Source organism: Salmo salar, chromosome 12 (assembly GCF_965601325.2).
Source record: "Salmo salar chromosome 12, fSalSal1, whole genome shotgun sequence".
In the NCBI taxonomy this organism is placed as follows: Eukaryota; Metazoa; Chordata; class Actinopteri; order Salmoniformes; family Salmonidae; genus Salmo; species Salmo salar.
In genome coordinates, this window is record NC_138302.1 from 26,477,535 (window position 1) to 26,505,000 (window position 27,466).

Consider the following 27,466-nt stretch of genomic DNA (forward strand, 5'->3'; position numbering starts at 1 on the left):
AGGGTTCACCTTACAACAGGACAACAATCCTAAGCACACAGCCAAGACAGTGGCTTCAGTACAAGTCTCTGAATGTCCTTGAGTGGCCCAGCCAGAACCCATAATTGAGCCTATCAAACATCTCTGGAGAGACCTGAAAATAGCTGTGCAGCAACCCTCCCCATCCAACCGTGACAGAGCTTGAGAGGAGCTGCAGAGAAGAATGGTAGAAACTCTTCAAATACAGATGTGCCAAGCTTGTAGCGTTATACCCAAGAAGACTTGAAGCTGTAATCGCTGTCAAAGGTGCTTTAACAATGTACTGAGTAAAGGGTCTGAATATTTATGTACTAATGTGTTATTTCCCGGGTTTTTTTTTAACCTGTTTTCACTTTGTCATTATGGGGTATTGTGTGTACTGTAGATTGATGGGGGGAAAACTATTTAATCAATTTTAGAATATGGTTGTAACGTAACACAATGTGGAAAAAGTCAAGGGGTCTGAACACTTTCCGAATGCACTGTATTTGCAGAAGAAATCCATTCAGATATATTTTGTGGCTTTTGGCGAGTGTGTTGTATTTATCTAAGTTGTGTTGTTGCAACAGGCCTGTGTGGCATATGGCTTGTTTGTATAAAGGCCTACTGTAGCTCTGATTGGCTATATAGTAGCGCACCGCCTGGTCCCCAGATCCTCAAAAAGATCTACAGCTGCACCATCGAGAGCATCCTGACCGGCTGCACCACCGCCTGGTATGGCAACTGCTCGGCATCTGATGGTAAGGTGCTATAGAGGTTAGTGAATACAGCCCAGTATATCACTGGGCCCAAGCTTCTTGCCATCCTGGACCTATATAATAGTCGGTGTCAGAGCCCATAAAATTGTCAGAGACTCCAGTCACTCAAGTCATAGACTGTTTTATCTGCTACCGCGCAGCAAGTGGTACCAGAGCATCAAGTCTAGGACTAAAAAAGCTCCTTAACAGCTTCTACCCCTAAGCCATAAGACTGCTGAACAATTAATAAAATGGTCACCGGACTACTTACATTGACACCCCCCCCCCCCCCCCTCCATTTGTTTTGTACACTGCTGCTACTCTCTGTTTATTATCTGTACATAGTCACTTCACCCCTACCTCCATGTACAAATTACCTCAACTTACCTGTACCCCCGCACACTGATTCGGTACTGGAACCCCCTTTATATAGCCTCGTTAATGTTATTTTATTGTGTTACTTTTTAATATTTTTTACTTTCGTTTATTTGGTATATATTTTCTTAACTCTTCTTGAACTGCACTGTTGGTAAGTAAGCATTTCACGTTAAGGTCTACACTTGTTGTATTCAGCGCATGTGACGAATACATTTTTATTTGATTTGTAGACTCCGGTCTTGGACGAGACAGAGGTTTTTATTAAGTATATTTATTGCAGTGCCTGTTAATTGTCAAAACCCTCGGCCGCTTTCCCACTCTGTATTGCTATTGAATTTTCACAAATGCCTTAGTATATGTAATTCCCAAACATTCTCAGAATTTATGGAAACGTAATTTTTTTTTAAAAGGGTGATATTTTTCCTGGGGTTGTATATGAAAAGATTTTAACACGATTTCATGTTGCTAAAATGCTGTCAGTTCCACTTTAAATCCAAGAGTACAAGGACAGAGAGATGTTTGGCATCTGTGTTGGCTCTAAGACAATTTACCAATGTCTCTGTATTGTGGTGAGCACCAAAACCAGATTGGAAGTTTTTTTTAAATACAGTTGGAAATAAAAAATGTTTTAGCTGTTTGAAAACCAATTTCTCCAGAGTTTTACTTAACAATGGAAGGTTGGTAATTGGCTGAAAATTGCTAAGAGCTGAAGAATCTAGATTACTTTTCTTCAGAAGGGGTTTCATAATAGCTTTATTTAGTGCAGTGGGGAAAGTGCCTGTGAACAGGGAGTGATTTACAATAGCTTACACTTCTTCAGATATGAAATTAAAAACAGTTTTGAAGAAAGTGGTGGGGATAGCATCGAGAAGACAGGTAGAAGACATTAAGTTGTGATATCACTTTCCTGAGCATGTCTGTGTCAACCAGGGAAAATAAATCCATAGTGCCTTTGCGTGGTAGCCTAGGACACATATCATCAAACTTCTCATCTGGTCTTGCTTGACTGATACCCAGCCTACTGTTTGCCATCTTATCACTGAAATATGCCACAAACTCATCACATTTAGATGTGGAGGAAAGTTTGCATGCAGGCAGTGCGGCAGGGTAGCCTAGTGGTTAGAATGTTGGACTAGTAACCAAAAGGTTGCAAGGTCAAATCCCTGAGCTGCCAAGATAAAGATCTGTCCTTCTGCTCCTGAACAAGGCAGTTAACCTACTATTCCTAGGCCATCATTGAAAATAAGAATTTGTTCTTAACTGACTTGCCTAGTTAAATAAAGGTAAAAATATTAATTCTACATCTTGATATGACTGTGTTCATTCCGCCACCTATTTGCCCAACTCTAGCACCTCACGCGCGATTATTTATTAATTGTTTCACTGTTCGCACTGTAAACATTCGAATAAAAGTGATCAGCGTTCAATCAAGTTGCATCCTCGTTATTGCTCCCACCCCCCAGAAAGACCTTCATGTAAAAGCGCGGTGATCCTTCTGTGTAATCATCCTATCCTGCCCCACAGATTCTAGACCTGCTCTCTAATTTTTACATAGATTTTATGGGGAGGGCTGACACAGGTCTTGGTAGTGGTGGTCAACTAGTTAAGCGGTCCCTACGTAATCACTTCACGTAGCCTAGGCTAGTCGTCTCCCTACTGAATTTGAAATGTGGGAAAGCCAAATAAAAAATGGATAAGAAAAGGCAATCGAGTTTGACATTTTTTAAGTCCAAAAAATCCCGAGAAAGATGGTGAATCAAATGCAGAAGAAGCCAGAGAACTGTCAGTGCCAGAGGAGAGGAGTGAGTGCATCCACCGACAAAGTGTTCCGAGCAGGTGCAATTTCCAGTTCAAGAACAAGCAAACGTATAACCCCTGGCTTGTCATGTAGAATTCAAAGCTGGGCTGTACAACATGAAAAAAAGTTGGGATTAAACTTGCAAAAGAATGGGTGGAATGTACAGTAACATCCTCTGTCTCAGACGTAAAACAAAAACAAAAACAAAAACAAAGAGCCCTCAGATAAAAGCTTTTTGAACATTTCGGGAACCAAGGCGCATTTGGTGGCAGCAAGCATTGTAGACAAGGCTAAAGAGGACACACAGGTTATAGTTAACACTCAAAATGCTAAAAATAGACACTACAGCCAGCATCTTCCGAACAGCTTTAGAAGGAGGCTAAACGTCACAGCCACAACCCCGCCCACGGCTTTGAGCAAGAAATTGATTGTCAGGAGTTAAATAAAATTGATATGTGGAGAGTCATTGTGGGAGGTTCTTTTACAAACTTGTTCTGCACTGTGAAGTTAATCTGAATATGTGCTTCATATTATATCGTAGGCAGGAGGCCTATTCTTATATGTGTGTTCTTCTGTAGCCTACATTGATTTATTTTATTTGAAGTTATCTTCCGATATTGTGATATTTGTTCTACTGCTACGTTGATGTCTTGAAAATGATATGAAATGTGGATCTTGTAAGCCCCGCTGCTGTGTATGTGTGCATATGCAGACGGCGTGTGTTCTGCAGCGACGTCTAAAAATTGCTGTACATTGATGTCTAGAAATTCGGACTTGTGTAAGCCCCGCAGCTATACTCAAGTATGTGGGCATACTGCAGTGACATCTAAAATGCCTTGAATTAATAAGCACTTTGGAGAGTGCTGTCTGTTTCACCACCATAGACAGTAGGCTACTTGGCTCTTCACTCTGTTTGCTGCGCTGCTACGTTGTGTTTGACACTTTTTTTCTCAATGTGTTCTGGGACCTCAGAGCTCCCCGGATACCCCCCCCACCCCCGCGCTCACTATGTGTTCTGGGACCTATCGATTTACAAATAAAGCACTGCATGCGAAGGTAGGATTTATCAAGCCATCAATGGTCGAAAAGAAGACTGAAATTATTCTGATTATTAGTGATCAAGTTAGAAAAATTTGTCAGTATGGCATTTTTTATTGCCTAGTTATACAGTGCATTTGGAAAGTATTTAGGTCCGTTCACTGTTTCCACATTTCCGCATTTAATCCAGGCCCTGAAGCGCCTAGCTCCACTCCCATTCCCCAGGCGCTCTCATTTGTTGACTTCTGTAACCGTAAAAGCCTTGGTTTCATGCATGTTAATATTGGAAGCCTCTTCCCTAAGTTTGTTTTATTCACTGCTTTAGCACACTCTGCCAACCCAGATGTCCTAGCCGTGTCTGAATCCTGGTTTTGGAAGGCCACCAAAAATCCTGAAATTTCCATCCCTAACTATAACATTTTCCGACAAGATAGGGGGCTGAGTTGCAATCTACTGCAGAGATAGCCTGCAGAGTTCTGTCATACTATCCAGGTCTGTGCCCAAACAATTTGAGCTTCTACTTAAAAATCTACCTTTCCAGAAACAAGTCTCTCACCGTTGCCGCTTGCTATAGACCACCTTCTGCCCCAGCTGTGCCCTGGACACCATATGTGAATTGATTGCCCCCCATCTATCTTCAGAGCTCGTACTGTTAGGTGACCTAAACTGGGACATGCTTAATTAACACCCCGGCAGTCCTACAATCTAAGTTAGATGCCCTCAATCTCACACAAATTATCAATGAACCTACCAGGTACAACCCCAAATCCGTAAACACGGGCACGCTCATAGATATCATCCTGACCAACCTGCCCTCCAAATAAACCTCTGCTGTCTTCAACCAGGATCTCAGCGATCACTGCCTCATTGCCTGCGTCCGTAATGGGTCTGCGGTCAAACGACCACCCCTCATCACTGTCAAATGCTCCCTAAAACACTTCAGCGAGCAGACCTTTCTAATCGACCTGTCCCGGGTATTCTGGAAGGATACTGACCTCATTCCGTCAGTAGAAGATGCCTGGTTATTCTTTAAAAGTGCTTTCCTGACTATCTTAAATAAGCATGCCCCATTCCAAAAATTTAGAACCAGGAAAAGTTATAGCCCTTGGTTCACTCCAGACCTGACTGCCCTAGACCAGCACAAAAACATCCTGTGGCGTACTGCATTAGCATTGAATAGCCCCCGTGATATGCAACTTTTCAGGGAAGTTAGGAACCAATATACACAGGCAGTTAGGAAAGCAAAGGCTAGCTTTTTCAAACAGAAATTTGCATCCTGTAGCACAAACTCCAAAAAGTCCTGGGACACTGTAAAGTCCATGGAGAAAAAGAGCACCTCCTCCAGCTGCCCACTGCACTTAGGCTAGGAAATACTTTCAATAAGCATTTTTCTACGACTGGCTATGCTTTCCACCTGGCTACCCCAACCCTGGTCAACGGCCCTGCACCCCCCACAGCAACTTGCCAAAGCCTCCCCCATTTCTCCTTCACCCAAATCCAGATAGCTGATGTTCTGAAAGAGCTGCAAAATCTGGGCCCCTACAAATCAGCTGGACTAGACAATCTGGACCCTCTCTTTCTAAAATGATCCGCCGCAATTGTTGCAACCCCTATTACTAGCCTTTTCAATCTCTCTTTCGTATCGTCTGAGATCCCCAAAGATTGGAAAGCTGCCGCGGTCATCCCCGAGACACTCTAGATCCAAACTGTTACAGAACTAAATCTATCCTACCCTGCCTTTCTTAGGTCTTCGAAAGCCAAGTTAACAAACAGATCACCGACCATTTCGAATCCCACCGTACCTTCTCCGCTATGCAATCTGGTTTTCGAGCTGGTCATGGATGCACCTCAGCCACGCTCAAGGTCCTAAACGATATCATAACTGCCATCGATAAGAGACTACTGTGCAGCAGTACTCATCGACCTGGCCAAGGCTTTCGACTCTGTCAATCACCACATTCTTATCGGCAGACTCAACAGCCTTGGTTTCTGAAATGACTGCCTTGCCTGGTTCACCAACTACTTCTCAGACAGAGTTCAGTGTGTCAAATCGGAGGGCCTGTTGTCCGGACCTCTGGCAGTCTCTATGGGGGTGCCACAGGGTTCAATTCTCAGGCCGACTCTTTTCTCTAGATACATCAATGATGTCACTCTTGCTGATTCTCTGATCCACCGCTCCACAGACAACAACATTCTGTCTACTTCTGGCCCTTCTTTGGACACTGTGTTAACTAACCTCCAGACGAGCTTAAATGCCATACAACTCTCCTGCAAGTAAAACTAAATGCATGCTCTTCAACCGATCGCTGCCCGCACCTGCCCGCCCATCCAGCATCACTACTCTGGACGGTTCTGACTATGTGGACAACTACAAATACCTAGGTGTCAAGTTAAACTGTAAACTCTCCTTCCAGACTCACATTAAGTATCTCCAATCCAAAATTAAATCTAGAATCAGCTTCCTATTTTGCAACAAAGCATCCTTCATTCATGCTGCCAAACATACCCTCGTGAAGCTGACTATCCTACCAATCCTTGACTTTGGCGATGTAATTTACAAAATAGCCTCCAACACTCTACTCAACAAATTGGATGCAGTCTATCACAGGGCCATCCGTTTTGTCACCAAAGCCCCATATTCTACTCACCACTTGTATGCTCTCGTTGGCTGGCCCTCACTTCATATTCGTCGCCAAACCCACTGGCTCCAGGTCGTCTTTGCTAGCTAAAGCGTCGCTTTATCTTAGCTCACTGGTCACCATAGCAGCACCCACTCATTGCACGCGCTCCAGCAGGTATATTTCACTAGTCACCCCCAAAGCCAATTCCTCCTTTGGCTGCCTTTCCTTCCAGTTCTCTGCTGCCAATGACTGGAACGAATTGCAAAGATCTCTGAAGCTGGAGACTCATCTCCATCTCTATCTTTAAGCACCAGCTGTCAGAGCAGCTCACTGATCACTGCACTTGTACATAGACCATCTGTAAATAGCCCATCCAACTACCTCATCCCCATACTGTTACCCATACCCCAGTATCTCTACTTGCACATTCATCTTCTGCACATCTATCACTCCAGTGTTTAATTGCTAAATTGTAATTATTTCCCCACTATGGCCTATTTATTGCCTTACCTCCCTTATCTTACCTCAATTGCACACACTGTATATAGACTTTTCTATTGTGTTATTGACTGTATATTTGTTTGTTCCATGTGTAACACTGTGTTGTTGTTTGTGTCTCACTGCTTTGCTTTATCTTGGCCAGGTCGCAGTTGTAAATGAGCACTTGTCCTCAACTGGCCTACCTGGTTAAATAAAGGTGAAATTAAAAATTAAAACATTTGCATTTTGCTACATTACAGCCTTATTCTAACATGGATTAAATCGTTTTTTCCCTAATCAATCTACACACAATACCCCATAATGACAAAGCAAAAACAGGTTTTCAGAAATTTTTGCACATTTCTAAAAAATAAAACACTGAAATATCACATTTACATAAGTATTCAGACCCTTTACTCCGTACTTTGTTGAAGCAACTTTGGCAGCGATTAAAGTTTGGAGTCCTCTTGGGTATGACCCTACAAGCTTGGCACACCTGTATTTGGGAAAATGTGGGAAAAGTCAAGGGGTCTGAATACTTTCCGAATGCACTGTGTATGCCAAGTTGCTCTCTTAGAATATCACAATGGACCTGCAACTTTGACATTCTCCACTTCTGTTCAGTATTACCCTGTGCTATGAGCAACAAGGTAGTCAAAAATACACTGTGGGGATCAGATAAAGCAACATCAACAATAGAGGATATGTCAATAGAAATCCCCTTGGTAATAACCAGGTCCAGAGTATAGCCACGGATAGCCATGTTGGATAATGTTGGATAAAGTCCATAGAGCTCAAAAGATTCATAAATTCAATGGCCTTGGAGACAGTCTTTTTGTTAACATGAATATTAAAATCACCCTACACAATGATTTTATCATAGTTCATAATGAGGTCATTCACGAGAAAGGCTTTACTAAGGATTGCTCTAACATTTAAAAGCGCCATATTCAATGAGTGTGGGCCACTCTATCCCTGGGGCATCTGCCTCGACGTAATCATTATGATTGAACCCTCAAAATACCAATTGGGGCCCAAGCCGGTGTAGAGCGGGGCTCCCAGCTCCCTTTGGTAGCCTGAAAGGGGGTTGTAGGAGTCTTGGTCTTGGATGATGGTGTTGGTTGACCAGCAGACAGGGACTAAGACCAGGAGGGCAGTGATGAGGAAGACGACCCCACTAGCGTTGGATACCTTGGTCTTGGAGCTCTCGTCATCCACTAAGTTGATACACTTCCCCCCGGCGATGCCCAACAGGACGGCGAACACTCCGGCGATGATTGCGATGATGGTCAGAGCCCTGGCGGTCTGCAGGTCCTGGAGCAAGGCCAGGAGGGAGTCGTAGACCTTACACTGCCTCTGGCCTCTGGCCCATGCACCATAAACCATGTCAGATAACCTGAGCGGTGAGAGTTTGGTGTGAGATGGCTGTTGCCTTCCACATGGGCAGAGTACAGATGATGATACTTCCCAGCCAGCCGATGATCGCCAGGGCCACGCCCAGCATCTGTAGCCCAGCTGACATTCACCTGATGGAGCCCTGGCAGTCTGGACGGATTGAGCTGATGGAGGGAGTGATTGAGAGACAGAGGGGAGAGAGTATAGCCTGTACGGTGGAGAGGTTGTCAATGAAGAACAAACTTCCTCTACGGCTCTGAAAACAGGGTTACTGTGAAAAAGGGACAGAAAGGGCAGGAGTTTTGTCATCTTTCTGTCTCTCTGTATCTCTCTTTCTCTCAAGTGAAACTCGTTTCCAAAGGTATCTCATATGACCAGATTACTCTCCTAACTTAAACACATCCCACACACATGAACACGCACACACCCCATGCACACAGACAGACAGACAGACAGACAGACAGACAGACAGACAGACAGACAGACAGACAGACAGACAGACAGACAGACAGACAGACAGACAGACAGACAGACAGACAGACAGACAGACAGACAGACAGACAGACAGACAGACAGACAGACAGACAGACAGACAGACAGACAGACAGACAGACAGACAGACAGACAGACAGATTTCAAAGCCTATACCTCCATTACATTATGAGGTGTGTTTTGGCAACAGGAAGTGACATGTATACTGAGCCCCGCACAAAGCTGAGCGTTCTATGGTGTCAATAATTCACTAAGGCCAGGACCTTCAGCCCTTCAGCCCTGCTGCTGCTGCTGTCCCCTTCAGAATTACTCTTAAATCTGTCACACACAGGCACACTCACGGATGCACACACATGCACACACAACCGTTCAATCCTTCTCCTAGCGGCACATTGTCGGTCGCACACATTCACCGTCTCTCTCTCTCTCTCTCTCTCTCTCGTTCTGTCTCTCGCTCTCTCTTTCTGTCTCTCTCTGTTTCTCTCTGTCTCTCTCTCTCTCTCTCTCTCACTCTCTGTCTCTCTCTGTCTCTGTCTCTCCCTCGACATTTGGGGAACCAATTAGAAAGCTGGTCCCTCGATCCCATATTTACCATAATGCTATAATATTGATGGATATCCTACATCAGTATTAGCTGTATAAACACTTCCATGTTTGATATTCAAAGTCTGATTCCATAGCTCACTTACAGTGTAAACTCTGGAGACCTCCCTCAGCTCAACATTATGCAGTTATCTCAATGTATTCTATCTAGAGTGGAGACCTCCCTCAGCTCAACATTATGTAGTTATCTCAATGTATTCTATCTAGAGTGGAAACCTCCCTCAGCTCAACATTATGTAGTTATCTCAATGTATTCTATCTAGAGTGGAAACCTCCCTCAGCTCAACATTATGCAGTTATCTCAATGTATTCTATCTAGAGTGGAAACCTCCCTCAGCTCAACATTATGTAGTTATCTCAATGTATTCTATCTAGAGTGGAAACCACCCTCAGCTCAACATTATGTAGTTATCTCAATGTATTCTATCTAGAGTGGAAACCTCCCTCAGCTCAACATTATGTAGTTATCTCAATGTATTCTATCTAGAGTGGAAACCTCCCTCAGCTCAACATTATGTAGTTATCTCAATGTATTCTATCTAGAGTGGAAACCTCCCTCAGCTCAACATTATGTGCTTATCTGAGTGCATTCTGAGTGAACCAGGTAGTCTCATGGGGTACCTGGTATTCATGATGCAGTATCTCACACTGCCACCTACTGGTTGACAATGTAAGTACCACTCTCTCTTGTACAAGCAGGATTACATCTGAGTAACATTGCAAGGTTGATCATTTCAGAAATGTAAAACAAGCATCAGATGATCAATGGAAATGTTGTAGAACTAATTTCCAATGCACTGATTTGTATGCTCTTCTTTAAAATGTCCTCTTTCTTTTCCTCCTACTTCATCTCTCTCCATCTATCTCTCCATCCCTCTCTGGCTCCATGTTCGATGCACACTGAGTCACGGGTCAGATAGAGCAGAGACTGCAAGACAGAAACTCTCCGGTAAATTGGCTCCGGTCCACAAACCCCAGATAGATCAATATGAGATACAGTAGGCCAATACCTAATGACCCAATATTGTATATCATATGCAACTATGGAACTGATAGAATGGAATTGCAATTTCATCTCACAATAGTATAGTTTGTATTTAAATAATGTCATAATTGACAGACTACTAGTTGTTATATTAGCATTACAACAATGTACCACTACTATACACCGCTATAATTCCACTATAATTATCTGTCTGACTATGTCACTCTATCCCCCAGTCTCTGAGGGTGTCTCAGGGGGAGTTTGGATATGTAAAAAACACATTTCCAATTGACACATGTATATAATACACTCTTGTACACGTGTAAAATACAACAAATGTATATAATACAATCTTGTACATGTGTAAAATACAACAAATGTATTCGCCCACCTAATTATTATTATTATTATTTCCTCCCTGCCAACTATGTTTTTACATCCTGTGGTCCCAGACCTGTTTGTGCTATCTTGCCAACTCCCATGGTCATTGAGGCAAGGCAGCGCAAACAGATCGCGGACCAGGCTATATTTTTAGGCTTGAAAGAGATTTTCTCAACCCGAAGGAGCATAGGACACTCCCCTTCTCCTCGTTAGCAGTCAGAACCACAGCCCAGTTCAGCACACTAATGACAAATCTCTCTGCCACCATATTAATCAGGGCATAAAACGAGTCGTTAAAGTCCCATTCCACTGCTGTTATTGTAAAACCATTTAGGGAAGAGAGAGAGAGCAATACTTCTGTGGTGGGTGGTAACACTCTATTCTAGTTTATGGGGAGAGGGTCCACTGCCCCAGACCCAAGCCAAGTTGGCTGTGTTTCATTCCAGCTAGATGTTCCTCCTTCTCTGACCTTGTTCACTCCTTTTTTATGGGTCTGCATGTTACTGTATAGGTAAAAGAAACAGCTCCACCTAGGTTCCGCCACATTGCTTTCCCCTATCCAGTTCCATCAGTCCTGACAGCGAGACAGGGAGAGAACGAGTGCAGGGGGGAGAGAACATCTGGCTGAATTGAAACCCAGCCATGGTCTTCTGCGAGTCTGTTAGAGGACCCAGAGGAAAGCTTTTTTTTAAAGACCTGAAGACTTGTGAATAGAGAAAGACTGGAAGTTCAATGAAGAATGTTATTATTGTATTAAACAAAACCCTTATTTTTTTCGAACACATATTTTACTTAGTGTGGTCCACCGACTACTTTTTCCATATCGGTTTTATTCCTCCTCCAACTGTCCTAAGAAGGAAACCCCCAGCTAGGTGACTCCTCTCCCCCATGTGAGCAGCATGCCACCCCCTGGGACAGGTGTTAGTGGTGATGGAGGGGGGCTGACGGATTGGACCTGGCAGCCTGCCATACCAGTGGGACGTAGGTCTTGTTTTAGTCTCTATTCACTATAGATTTTTCAGCTGTACAATGCAATCTTATCTTGTTCACTCCGTGTCTGGCTCAATTGTCATCCATCATTCCTGGCTCGCTGTGACACGGGCTTAGACTGAAGAACGGGCAGGCACACCGGCGGGGATAGACGAGAGAGGAGCAGACACTCAGACGGACAGACAGTCAGAGACAAAAATGCACGTACCAATGCTCATTGCCTTCAGAAAGCATTCATAACCCTTGAATTATTCCACATTTTGTTGTGTTACAGCCTGAATTCTAAATTGGCTAAATAGATGTATTTCTTTCTCACCCATCTACACACAAAAAACCTGGATTTGTACAATATTTGCACATTATTATTTTTTAAATTCTTCAAGCTCTGTCAAGTTGGTTGTTGATCAGTGATAGACAAGCATTTTCAAGTCTTGCCATAGATTTTCAAGTCGATTTAAGTCAAAACTGTACCTAGGCCACTCAAGAACATTCAATGTCAACTTGGTAAGCAACACCAGTGTATATTTCGCCTTGTGTTTTAGATTATTGTCCTGCTGAAAGGTGAATTTGTCTCCCAGTGTCTGTTGGAAAGCAGACTTTTTTGAATGACTACCTCATCTCTGTACCCCACACAGACAATTGCTTGTAAGGTCCCTCAGTCGAGCAGTGAATTGCAAACACAGATTCAATCACAAAGACCAGGGAGGTTTTCCAATGCTTCGCAAAGAAGGTCACCTATTGCTAGATGGATTAAAAAAAGAAGACATTGAATATCCCTTTGAGCATGGTGAAGTTATTAATTACACTTTGGATGGTGTGTCAATACCCCCAGTCACTACAAAGATACAGATGTCCTTCCTAACACAGTTGCCGGAGAGGAAGGAAACCTCTCAGGAATTTCACCATGAGGTCAATGGTGACTTTCAAACAGTTACAGAGTTTAATGGCTGTGATAAGAGAAAACTGAGGATGCAGGCAGGTCACTTGTGATACAAGTCAGAATTCGATGTCCATCCATGTCTGAGGACGTTGGGAGATGACTTGGAACCCAGCAACTAGGGGTAACAGTGAGTGCTGTTACCTTCAAGTAGGTTTTGGTTTTGTTGTGGTGTGTGGAAAAGAGATGGTGGATGGGTGCAAGCATCTGCCTTTGATTTGAAAGGTTGCATGATCAAGTCCAGTGATAGAATGATTTTATTGTATTATTTTTGTTTTAAGCCTATCCTAAACCTTAACCATTACCTTAACCATTCAGAGTTAGTGCCAAACTTTTCGAATTCGGAGTTAATGCCAAAATGTAACCCTAACCTTAAATATGCAGAGTTAATGCCTAAATGTAACCTTAACACATCAAAATGTGAAGTTTGGAACAAACATCGATGAACATCTAATTCTGAAAAGAAGGAAGCCTGTACAGAATAAAAAATATTCCAAAACGTGCATCCTATTTGCAATAATGTACTAAAGTAAAACTGCAAAACATTGGCTAAGAAATTAACTTCATGTCCTGAGTACCACTCTTCATATTTTCAAGCATGGTGATGGCTGCATCATGTTATGGGAATGCTTGTCATTGGCAAGGACTAGGGAGTTGTTTAGGATAAAAATAAATGGAATGTAACTAAGCACAGGCAAAGTGCTAGAGGAAAAGCTGATTCAGTCTGTTTCCAACAGACACTGGGAGACAAATTTACCTTTCATGAGGACAATAACCTTCAACACAAGGCATAAAAATAAATGGAATGTAACTAAGCACAGGCAAAGTGCTAGAGGAAAAGCTAGTTCAGTCTGTTTCCAACAGACACTGGGAGACAAATTTACCTTTCAGGAGGACAATAACCTTCAACACAAGGCCAAATATATTGCTTACCAAGACAACATTGAATGTTCCTGAGTGACCTAGCTACAGTTTTGACTTAAATCGGCTTGAAAATCTATGGCAAGATCAACGATCAACATCCAACTTGACAGAGCTTGACAAATTTTTTAAATAATTATGTGCAAATATTGTATAATCCAGGTGTGGAAAGCTTTAAGCGACTTACCCAGAATGACTCACAGCTGTAATCACTGCCAAAGGGAATTCTAACATGTATTGACTCAGCGGTGTGAATACTTGTGTTTTAATTTTTTTTTATTTCACCTTTATTTAACCAGGTAGGCTAGTTGAGAACAAGTTCTCATTTGCAACTGCGACCTGGCTAAGATAAAGCATAGCAGTTCGACACATACAACAACACTACAGTAGAAAAAATAAAAATAAAAGTCTATATACAGTGAGTGCAAATGAGGTAAGATAAGGGAGTTAAAGCAATAAATAGGCCATGGTGGCGAAGTAACTACAATATAGCAATTAAACACTGGAATGGTAGATGTGCAGAAGATGAAAGTGCAAGTAGAGATACTGGGGTACAAAGGAGCAAGATAAATAAATAAATATAGTATGGGGATGAGGTAGTTTTTATTTCAGCTCATGAAACATGGGACCAACACTTTATATGTTGCGTTTATATTTTTGTTCGGGTATAATTCATCTCGTCGTGCAAGACATTTCATAAAGGAAAGGATAAGAAGAGTATATTTTTAAATGTGTGCATTATTTTCTCCTCTAAGAAAACAACAGCTGATTCAAATGGGTGGCAGATTTTAAAACACTTTTGCACTAGCCAACAGGAGGATATTCTTGTGCATAAGACCTCTGTTCACCTACAAACGAATTGACACTATCCTCCACTACTCGACCCTGGACCACTAATCCGTTTCAGGGAGAGGAAGGACTTCTTTCCATTTGAGAACCTCCCCTAGTTTGATCTCCCTTAGTTTAAAATCCAGGCAACTGCTGTTCATTTATGCACATAGAAGTAAAACGGGTTCCAATGAGAAGACCGAATTGATAATAACAATTCATTAATAATACAATTATTTGTACAAAGCACACAAGAAATAGCTTAAATTGAACCATGTCGAATGGCTCTTTGAACTGTGTCGAACTGTGTCTAATGTAAACTATAGGCTACAGGAGCAAGCACTATGCAAGGCAGATGTGGATTATACTATGATCCTTTAGCATCATCCACTGGAAGATAATGTAAAGTGCAGGGTGGGCTTCAAACCATGTCTCCTTCGCAGTATTAGCAAAGGACCGCTAGGATGCGCCGTTGTATAGACGTGTGATGGTGCAGTAGAAGGCTACACGCTACCACAGGGTTCCTAAGACGCAGAGGCCAAGCGCAAGTAAGCTGTCAACAGTAGCCTGTCAAAGCGCACACTGCTTACATTAAAATAGTTTCGTTTCCAAAAACTAAAACTAAAAAACTTCTGCGAAGCTGATAACATCTCCAGTTTTAGCCTGTTTTGTTTGTTTGGCTCGCCTGTAATTTAGGCTATATTACGATGTATCAAACATTTTAATTAGCATGTTTACATTGTGTGAAATATGACACTATATTACACTAACAGTGGGCCATATGAACAGAAATATGTCCTATATATTTTTTTTATCTCAGTGGGCAACGATCATTTTACGCATGTGGATTAGACTACACAAATACATTTCCTTATGAGGAAAAAGCACATAATTAACCTATTTGTTAATTAGGCTTCTTATTTTATTATAGTCGACTTTTGTTCATATGGGAAATGTAGGTTAAACTTAAAAAAATAAAAAATAATGCAAGGGGCATTAAAACAATGAAGAGAAGTATGTGAAATATATATATATATATATTTCTTTGAAGTAGTAGCCTATGAATTGTCTTCAAGATGGCATGACAACTCAAGTCCACGAGAAACGAATAATAACAGGTGTACTGTAGCCTACAGTATATCTGTATTTTAGTGTAGGCTATTTTACTTCATTGAATAGTGATAGTGTGATAGTGATAGTGATCATCTGATAGCAAAAACAATACGAATATCTATTTTCTCATGTCGACATGCTTCGAAATTAAATTAAAATGTCAAAAGTGTCCACTTGATGAAATAACCTGCCTGTTATAGGCCTGTTGGTGTTGACAGTCTTCGGAACACCGCTACCAATAAACTTAAATGATTTGATAATGATAATGATTTGATAGGCCTAGTTATTTTAGGATTTATTAACCTTTAAAATGGAATGTAGGCCTATAATGTGACGTCGTAATATGATATCGTTAGTGCAAGATGTGGAGTGCTTTTGCGCAAGAACCAACATTAGGGTATTATTTAGTGGACAAAATATGGTGGTAGGCTATGGACTGCTAAAATATGGTGGTAGCCTATGGACTGCTAAAATATGGTGGTAGCCTATGAACTGCTAAAATATGGTGGTAGCCTATGAACTGCTAAAATATGGTGGTAGGCTATGGACTGCTAAAATATGGTGGTAGCCTATGGACTGCTAAAATATGGTGGTAGCCTATGGACTGCTAAAATATGGTGGTAGCCTATGGACTGCTAAAATATGGTGGTAGGCTATGGACTGCTAAAATATGGTGGTAGCCTATGGACTGCTAAAATATGGTGGTAGCCTATGGACTGCTAAAATATGACATTCTTAAATATAGCCTATTTAATAAAGCTTATAGCCTATCGTGCTGTATCATTGTAACGTACTTTTCTTTAACCCATTGGTTACCGAAGGCACGGAGATCGATGTCCAAAATTAATTAAATAGGACTATTTACTTTATTATATCCAATTAAATCGATCCGTAAAGTGCACTCGCATCCTTTCCTCTCCACTATAAATTGTTGTTTTCCATGCAGTAATAGGGTAATGGTTCATATTTATTCTTAGGATCATATACAATGGTCCCATATTTTCTCCATATTTGTTGCCAAGAATCCTTCCACTTGGATGTGCTGTATCCCAAGGTTCACCTTCATTTCCAATCTCTCTCTCTCGCTCTCTCCTTCTCTATTGGCCCGGCCCCCCTGATCTCTCTGTCCATTGGCGTCTTCGGGGTCCCTTTCTTTTTTCATATACGGATCCCGTAATGACTGTCCATTGGTTTTGTTATTCTATCTCCACCTCCTACTCCCCAGCTTTGCCCTGCCCATGTGTTGTATATCTATGTCCATCCATCGACTGACGTTCAAGTTCGTAGGAACGTCACGTCCGCACTTGAACTTGCAGCTCAGGGGGCTTTGCTCATATCCCTCTCTCGGTCTCTGCAAAAAAGTAATGAAGACTGCCGCACAGCCCGTACCCCGCGCGTCATCGTGATGTGATCTATAATTCATTTTTTTGGGATGTCAAACGCATCGATGAAGATATTTTATCTGGAGTCTATTACATTGTAGGACGCCTCTGCCAATGTGAACTAAGCTGAACGCCACCACTTACCAACATGTCTCGCCGCAAGCAAGGCAAACCCCAGCACTTGAGCAAGCGGGAGTTTTCGCGTAAGTAGAATTGAAAATTGCTTCTTCTATAATCTGGCAAACTAGAACACACACAGCCTCTTCTCAATTTATTTGGAGAATGTTTGTAGACAACTGGACATGACGCGGACCCGTGGACATAACTTAAAAGCGTGCCAAAGAACGCTGTCATTGAATCGGATAACTTTCTATCGAAAAAAGTTGGACCTTGGAAAATATTGTATATTTGGTGAACAATAACGTATAATTCTATTTTGCATGTATGTGCCGATGCTACAACACAGGCTTCTTTCGCTATTAAAGGACATCTAGGCTGTAGTGGAGGGATACCTTTGCCTATCAAGGTATCCTGTGGATATATATATTTAGTCATATCAGTTTCCGATATGGAATATGCTACGAGAAGCAAAGTTTATCCCCAAATAAGCAATTCCACTTTGTTATTACTATTTGTTTGATAGCGTAGATTTTTTTCCGAGAGATGTTTTCTTTTTGAATGGGGAGAAAGGGTGTTTACATACTCATAGCCCATACAGAAGACCTCGTGTGTGGAACCTAGCCAGCTTTGACATCGAGGGATATAGGATAGAGTTCACGATCCAAGAATACCACTGCACCTCCGTATAACCTAGTGATCCAATTACACTGTTATCGTTTACATCATGAGTTAATGGGAATGGATACAATAAGCATTGGACTAATTGGAGACGTTCTATTAAATCTACTATTGGACACTCCGGTACGTTACATTTAACGAAGAGGTTAATTTCAGAGAGGGGACACGGGAGGTTAGGCTTTTATGCAATAACATATTACATTTGGGCAGGCATACTGAAGTGGTGTTTTAGAGTAATTTATGAGTTATAAATGTATATTCAATAAGCTATTGCTTTTATGCTGTTTATGCCGTGGTGTATAATAGCATGTTTTCAACTGCTAATTTCTTTTTTTTAAGTTACCGGGGATAGATCATTTGGAAACGATTTTAAATAATATGATTTTCCGTAAAAAAAATATATATATATTTTGTTCCACATATTCTGTAAATCGCTACAATGTTTCCCTTTTACCATTCAATTCTCGGAGGAAGCAAATTAGGTTCTCGTAACATATGCCTTCAATTGTAGTATATTTAAGGACGGCGCCGGTAGGGGGCAGAATATGATTGTGGACATACACGTCGATGAACTTGAACTTGATCTAGGCTACTTTATTGCTTTATCTACTTTGCCTGCTAGACCAAGCGCAGTTTTTCGTGGTCGTATATTTGGTGTTCCTTGTTATGCCGTTGTGATATCTTATCAATAGACCTATCATAGTATTCCAAATCAATTAAATAGGAATCATTTGAATAGATTTCTTCATGGATATGCAGTATTTTCCGTTTCATTCGAAGATGGATAAAACAATAGCCAGCTGAGAACGTTTTATTTTCTGCAAGAAATGTGACATCATTTCAAACATCCATAGGCCACTGTAGGCTACCTCTGTGATATGCATTGTTTTCAGTTAAGTAGCCTCACATTCGACCCTAGAGCATATTGCATGCCTATTCACTCTTCGAGATATATTAGTCTCCTATTTCAACAACATCTTAGTCTATCACAGTTTCTTTCAATTAAATGTCAAAATATGACAAAAATGTATCCTAAATGCCAAATCCTTAGTTATATCCACATTCTCACGAGGGACCTAGTTCATCATTCAAATATGACAAATGAGACGTATAGGCCTGTAGGAGTACAGCCTTACTTGCAAATGCATGGTAAAATTATTCAAATTGAATACTCTGTTATTTACATGCATAGTTTGAAGTATTTGAATAGCTCGTTATGGCCTATTGAAAATAGCTTCCATTCAAGTAAGATTCCTCCTTGTCCATATAGGCTGCGTTGTATGAATCCCTGCAATAGCAGCTAGGGTACGTGAAATAAGGGATCATTACCATGTTATAATTAGGTAATAGCTATTTAATAGCCTGTTTCCTAATTTCAGTAGTTCTTTGATTAAGTTCAGTCAGCTGAAATTCTGGTGCTCACTTGGATGTTGAGGAATAATATATACTTTTTATTTATTGTAACTTATTTTTGTAACCAGTTGCCTATACAACAAATTCGATTATTTGGGTTTGAAGGTAGACTTTTTCGCACAGAGCCTCAGTCAGACTGCTATGTCCTGACAGCATAAGCTGTAGGAATTAAACTCAAATAAGAAGGAAAAATATTCCTTCAGCCCCTCCTCCCTGCCTCCTTCTCGTCTGACCCGACACAGAATTTAACAACAGAATTCAGAACAGACGGCGAGAATTCATCACATTTTATCTTAACATCCCAGTTGGGCCTCGAGATGTCGTTTACTGTAGCTAGATGAACTATTTTTAAAAAAATGCTCCTTGACTGCTTGTATACTTCAGGGACCTACTCCACATACACCCCTCAATATCTAACCTCGGTTCACGAGATCCCAGCACTTTTAACGAAAATGGGGTCCAATCATCTTGAACTCAAATTAGAATCTATTTTTTGATTCTCCGAGGTGTTAGGTTCATTAAAAACGCGAGATTGGCAGCACAATAAAGAGGGTCAAGCGCCTTAATCGTTCAGGCAGCAAGCAGCACGCTGACTGAACGGTGTCACTTTCAGGCTTATCGAAAAACAGAGCTGTAGTCTTGTCTAAATCTTCTTCCTTCCTTCCTTCCTCCCTACTTTCCTTCCTTCCCCCCCTTTCAAATCTGTCTCTCATACCTTTTCTAAGACAGTGCATCACCTGGAAATGCAATCACTATAAACCACAGGAGCCTTCTAGATTATGGTGATATTCATTATAACACTGGAAATGATCATGACAATAACACTGATAATAATAGTTAAAACGATAGCAAGAGATGCATATGCAGATTTGCAACACTTTAGTAACCTATATACTGTGTCTCACTCTTCCTTAAAATGATACTTGAGTGTAGATCTCAATCAGTGTTTTGTGTCCACGGTCTATAAATTATCTAACTCTCCACCACAGTTTGTCAGCTGCCTTGGATGAAATCTCATTGTCCTCATTTCAACCCTGTTATGTATTCTGTATAGAAGTATAACTGTCTATCTCCCCTCCTCTCTCTCCTCTCCAGCTGAGCCCCTGTCGGCCGTTCTCCCCCCAGACAAGGAGCACGAGGACCACCCCAGGCTGGGCCAGCATGGGGACAACAGGATCCTCCTCAAGGGGGACCAGGACCTGCTCACCTGCGGCCAGTGCCACGCCCGCTTCCCTCTTGCCCACATCCTGCTCTTCATCGAGCACAAGAGGCGGCAGTGCCGCGGCGCCCCCTGCACGGACAAAACTTTAGACGATGGGCACAGGCGGTCGCCCTCCGCCGTTTCCCTCGCCTCGCCCCGTCCCTCCTCAAACAAATGCCGAGACAAACACCCGTCGAGACGCCCCGTGGAGGTAGCCGTTCAGGTGTCGCCGCGCAACGATGATGAGGATTGTTTATCGACGCCCACCCACGGAATTATCCCCAAGCAGGAGAATATCACAGGTAATGCCGTCGCCATGACGACGATGATGACGATCGTAACAATATGACTGCCGATGTAAAGAACTTAAGCGACAAGCAAGGTGTTTGGGTCTGAGGTTTACTGTAAGGTTTGGGTGTTGACGGTTGCAAAATTCCTAAGGTTTCCAGAAATCCAGGTTGGAGGAATCCCGGAATCAGGAAGGAATAAACAGGGATTCCTCGAACCGTTGTTCTCCCAACAGGATAGTTTTGTGAAAACCTGAGAATTTTACAACCCTAATTGTGAGTAAGTGCCTCCGTTTTGGTGACGCTTAAAGCAAGGTCATTGGATCATAGACCAAAAAAAGGATTTACAGTACAAACTGCACAGTCAATTTTGACTGGTGGAAATGGATATCCATGAGGTATGACATTCTTACTACACTGCTGGGTGTAGGGTTGTTGAGTTTATCTCTGAAATGGGGATAGAAGCCCAATATAACTCCCATTCTACTCTCCAAAAGAAAGAGAGAGGGAGAGAGAGAGAGAGAGACGGAAAAAGAGAGAGCTCTGATCAAAAGTAGTGCACTGTATAGGGAATAGAGTGCCTTTTGGGACGCAGCCCTGGTTTCTGTCTCATGTGGTCTCGATAGATGTATCTCCATCTCGCTGTGGTTTTCACAGAGACATATCTCTTCCCCTCAAATACATGCCTGCCAATTCATACTCTGGCGCTAAAATATAAAATAAATAAAAAACGTGTAGGAAAGTAATTACGCTGAACTGTCAAGGAAGCGGCATTTATTTGAGGAATCCTACTCGAGCCGCTAATTGTCAGGGTTCTCTTAGTCTTCATTTAGTTAATTAAGGACTTCTTACGGTGGTTGTCTAACCACAGCTAAATGAAGCAAGCGAGAAAAAAACATGATGAGCAGCTCAAACAAATAGTTCTGTCTTACAGACGTTGGTGGAAATTAACTTTGTGTGTCTGACAGTTTCATTTTCCGTTTTGAGTTATTACAAACATTTCTAAAAACAATTATGGCTATAAATGCGGGCATAGTATAAAGAAAAGTGGTATGCTGCATTGAACTTATCAATGCTTCTGCGGAGGTGAGGCTGGTTTTTAGTTCAATGTTTTATCAGTGAGGGTTCTCCAAATGACAAATACCCAACAGGCAAACACACAGCTCCATGTACAATACAGTGGGGTATAGGTAAACATATAGCTCCATGTACAATACAGTGGGGTATAGGTAAACATATAGCTCCATGTACAATACAGTGGGGTATAGGTAAACATATAGCTCCATGTACAATACAGTGGGGTATAGGTAAACACACAGCTCCATGTACAATACAGTGGGGTATAGGTAAACATATAGCTCCATGTACAATACAGTGGGGTATAGGTAAACATATAGCTCCATGTACAATACAGTGGGGTATAGGTAAACATATAGCTCCATGTACAATACAGTGGGGTATAGGTAAACATATACCTCCATGTACAATACAGTGGGGTATAGGTAAACATATAGCTCCATGTACAATACAGTGGGGTATAGGTAAACACTCAGCTCCATGTACAATACAGTGGGGTATAGGTAAACACTCAGCTCCATGTACAATGCAGTGGGGTATAGACAAACATACAACTCCATGTGCAATACAGTGGGGTATAGGTAAACATACAACTCCATGTACAATACAGTGGGGTATAGGTAAACATACAGCTCCATGTACAATACAGTGGGGTATAGGTAAACATATAGCTCCATGTACAATACAGTGGGGTATAGGTAAACACACAACTCTATGTACAATACAGTGGGGTATAGGTAAACACTCAGCTCCATGTACAATACAGTGGGGTATAGGTAAACATATAGCTCCATGTACAATACAGTGGGGTATAGGTAAACATACAGCTCCATGTACAATACAGTGGGGTATAGGTAAACACTCAGCTCCATGTACAATACAGTGGGGTATAGGCAAACACTCAGCTCCATGTACAATGCAGTGGGGTATAGACAAACATACAACTCCATGTGCAATACAGTGGGGTATAGGTAAACATACAACTCCATGTACAATACAGTGGGGTATAGGTAAACACTCAGCTCCATGTACAATACAGTGGGGTATAGGTAAACACTCAGCTCCATGTACAATACAGTGGGGTATAGGTAAACACTCAGCTCCATGTACAATACAGTGGGGTATAGGTAAACACTCAGCTCCATGTACAATACAGTGGGGTATAGACAAACATACAACTTCATGTACAATACAGTGGGGTATAGGTAAACACTCAGCTCCATGTACAATACAGTGGGGTATAGGTAAACACTCAGCTCCATGTACAATACAGTGGGGTATAGACAAACATACAACTTCATGTACAATACAGTGGGGTATAGACAAACATACAACTCCATGTACAATACAGTGGGGTATAGACAAACATACAACTCCATGTACAATACAGCGGGGTATAGACAAACACTCAACTCCATGTACTATACAGTGGGGTATAGGTAAACATATAGCTCCATGTACAATACAGTGGGGTATAGACAAACACTCAACTCCATGTACAATACAGTGGGGTATAGGTAAACATACAACTCCATGTACAATACAGTGGGGTATAGGTAAACATACAGCTCCATGTACAATACAGTGGGGTATAGGTAAACATATAGCTCCATGTACAATACAGTGGGGTATAGGTAAACATACAGCTCCATGTACAATACAGTGGGGTATAGGTAAACATACAGCTCCATGTACAATACAGTGTCTATTGGTATGGACCCCAAAGGCCTAGATAAAGCATAAAGGGTTACTTTGGGATTTTGGCAATGAGGCCCTTTATCTACAGTACTTCCCCTGAGTCTAATGATCTTGTGGATACCATTTTTATGTCTCTGCGTGCAATTTGAAGGAAGTTGCTAACTATCGCTAGCTCAATTACTAACTAGTGTTAGTGTAATGACTGCAGTCATTACGCTAGTTAGCATTGGCCCCCGAAACTAACTCTAACTTCCTTCATACTGAACACAGAGACATATAAATAGTATCCACGAGTTCATCTGACTCGGGGGAAGTAGATAAATGGACTCATTGCCAAAATCCCGAAGGATCCCTTTAATGTACAATACAGTGGCTATTGGTATAGACCCCATAGGCCTAGATATAGCTCCATGTACAATACAGTGTCTATGTCGCTATGCTATCTGTGTTGGGCTGTGGTCTAGTTATCCTCTATTCTGTCAAATCAAATGACCTCTTGTATTTTATCAGTAATTATGCATCCGTTTGTTAAGCAACACACACACACACACACACACACACACACACACACACACACACACACACACACACACACACACACACAGAGAGAGAGACAGACACAGGCCCACTATGCCTCTTGGCTCTAGTCAGCTGCCTCTACAATCTTTCTATGCTCATTTAGATCATGATGCATAACGTCTCCACATGATATCACTGGGTCACTAACGTTATGCAATGACCTTTTATTAACAGCACAAGCCTAATGGATCGTGTGTGTGTGTGTGTGTGTGTGTGTGTGTGTGTGTGTGTGTGTGTGTGTGTGTGTGTGTGTGTGTGTGTGTGGGTGTGTGTTTGTGTTTGTGTGTGGTGTTGCGTGAAGTGAGATTGATGAAGGCGTTCTTCGTCATCCTCACCTTATGACTTCGTTGCCATCCACCTTGTCCAGAGAGAGAGAGAGAGAGAGAGAGAGAGAGAGAGAGAGAGAGAGAGAGAGAGAGTCCAAGGAGATTGGATGACGAGAGTCAAATCATATATGGAGAAAAACACACAATGTTCCTCTAAATGCTGTTCTTCACTTTAATGGACTGACTCAAACAGACACTGTGGACCCGTATCGTGCCACCTCCCATGTTTAGCCACTGGGATTCCACGAAAGCCACGTCCATGTTAATGTCATCTGTCCTAGGAAACTAAGGATGATCCATATCAGTGACATGTTGAATGGGGCTAAAGAGGGTAGGTAGCATGATATGAGACGTGGTGTTGGTGGTGTCTGTTTTAATCACTGTGAGATTCATACTGTACTGTGAATGTCTTCATGATGGATCACTCTACTTCGTACTGTAGTGCACTATATAGGGAATAGGGAGCCATGTGAGACATAGGTCAAAATACTGTTTCCTAGTGCGGGTGTCTCATGGCCAGACAGGGGACACCGTGATACTGACACCCTTACATTTAGCCACACACACACGCGCACACACGCACGTGCCACACACACACACACACACACACACACACACACACACACACACACACACACACACACACACACACACACACACACACACACACACACACACACACACACACACACACACACACACACACACACACACACACACACACACACACACACGCAATCCCCTTTTTGAAATACAGAGTCCAACAGGGCTGATGTCTCTCTATGAAAAATGGAATCCTGTATGTGTGTGTGTTTGTTTGTGTTATGGACCATTAGGAGGAGCAGACAGAACAGAACAGAAGAGCGTACCCCCATTTGCATGATAAACAACTTAAGATATGCACAGGGACACACACAGGCCGGCTCCACATTATAAACAGAGCAGATGATCAGAAGGACACAGACAGGCTCAGGGTCAGACACAGACAGAGACACAGACAGGGTCAGGCACAGACACAGGGTCAGACACAGACACAGAGAGGGTCAGGCACAGACACATGGTCAGACACAGACATGGTCAGGCACCGACAGGGTCAGGCACAGACACAAACATGGTCAGACACAAACATGGTCACGCACAAACAGGGTCAGGCATAGACACAGACATGGTCAGGCACAAGCAGGGTCAGACACAGACAGGGTCAGGCACAGACACAGACATGGTCAGGCACAAGCAGGGTCAGACACAGACAGGGTCAGGCACAGACAGACATGGTCACGCACAAACAGGGTCAGGCATAGACACAGACATGGTCAGGCACAAGCAGGGTCAGACACAGACAGGGTCAGGCACAGACACAGACATGGTCACGCACAAACAGGGTCAGGCATAGACACAGACATGGTCAGGCACAAGCAGGGTCAGACACAGACAGGGTCAGGCACAGACACAGACATGGTCAGGCACAGGCAGGGTCAGACACAGACAGGGTCAGGCACAGACAAAGACACAGAAATGGTCAGACACAGACAGGGTCAGACACAGACATGGTCAGGCACAGACACAGGCAGCCTCAGGGTCAGACACAGACATGATCAGACACAGACAGGGTCAGGCACAGACACAGGCACAGGCAAGGTCAGGCACAGGCACAGGCACAAACAGCCTCAGGGTCAGACACAATACTCAGTCAATTACATGTACAGAGCAGACACTTTCCCTTTAAGGAAAAAAGGACTCACATTTTAACCATCCAACACCCCACCAAACCTTCCCTTTAAGGAAGAAAATGACTCACATTTTAACCATCCAACACCCCATCAAATCTTCCCTTTAAGGAAGGAAAGGAATCATATTTTAACCAAACATACACCAGACTAGTGGTTTAGTGTATCTTCGTTAGCTGAGCCTACTTTCTGCCCGTCCTGTTTCTGGGGGAACAAAGGTATTTAGCCAGGCTGTGTTGGCACCATGCCACCTTTCTCCCACCAGTCCCCCATCCGCCCCCTCTTTCACTGGGGGTGTCTGTCAGGCCTGGATGAGGGACTTGGGGTGGGGGGTTGGGGGTTGGGCAGTGGAAGGGCGGTGTAGGGGCGAAGGAGTCCGACTCCTCATTAGTCACATATTTGTCCCTTGTGTGACGGAGAATTCAAAGTGCAGAGACAGAGTGTGTATATCCTTCTGTTTGTGCTATCATTCAGATTTGAAGTAGAGGGAGATGTCTTTTTCCCCTTCTAAAATGTCTCATTTGTTCTGGGAGACGAGCTTGTTACAGACGAGTAATGATGTGATGGTTCTGTACTTCCTCCTCCAATAATGTACACACCTGGGTTCTAATAGTACGTTTTAACCATAGAGCCACATTCACGTTTTGAATATGAATTGTTCCTGAAGAATGTTGTGTTCCAAAGACTGAGTCCTAAATAAACACACATGTTGTCTACAGAGATTCACCAGCAGGCTCTGTTGTTTGGTTAGTGAGTGTTAGTGTACTTGAATACATCTGAGTTTCCAAGTGTGTGTGCAGCTTGAGTGTGTGTGTGGATATCCGTGTGTGAGTGTATGGGGGTATCAGTGTGTGTGTGTGTGTGTGTGTTAACGTTTTACTAGCCCGAGCATGCAGGCTGAGCTGAACATGAAAGGGTCTCTGACTTGGCAAGTGTAGCCGGAGGACACCCCTCTGTGGACCGTGCCAGGGCAGACTTGGAACAGAGCGCAGCGTCGGGGGGGGGGGGGGGGGGGGGCTGCTGTGGAATGGGGGCGGGGGATAAAGGTGTGTGTGTGTTGGGGCGGAGAAGGTGTGGGGTAGTTGGGGGCTGCTAGATAAGGAGTGGACGGGACAGGTTGGGTAATGGGTGTGTTTGAGTGTGTGTCCCTGTAGGGCTCCTGGCTGGGTTTCCTGTTTCAGTGTTTGTCTTAACAACCCCAACGCCACGGCCCCAGGGTCTTCAGGTGGAGGCTAGTTTGGGGAACACACACACATTCCCCTC

General features: G+C 42.7%; 1 protein-coding gene and 1 pseudogene across 1 annotated transcript in view; one reads left to right on the forward strand and one right to left on the reverse strand.

Annotated features, from left to right (window-relative positions):
• Positions 1–8,039: 8,039 nt before the first annotated feature.
• LOC106564603 (claudin-4-like) lies at positions 8,040–8,592 on the reverse strand (annotated as a pseudogene).
• Positions 8,593–16,906: 8,314 nt separating this feature from the next.
• The window catches only part of LOC106564602 (BCL11 transcription factor A), a 44,769-nt gene continuing 34,209 nt past the window's right edge, over positions 16,907–27,466 (forward strand). Inside the window, exons 1-2 of the mRNA XM_014130748.3 lie at positions 16,907–17,300; positions 20,404–20,811. Coding sequence (XP_013986223.2) covers positions 17,246–17,300; positions 20,404–20,811 — 463 coding nt within the window. The 5' untranslated portion in view covers positions 16,907–17,245. The remainder of the gene's footprint in view (positions 17,301–20,403; positions 20,812–27,466) is intronic.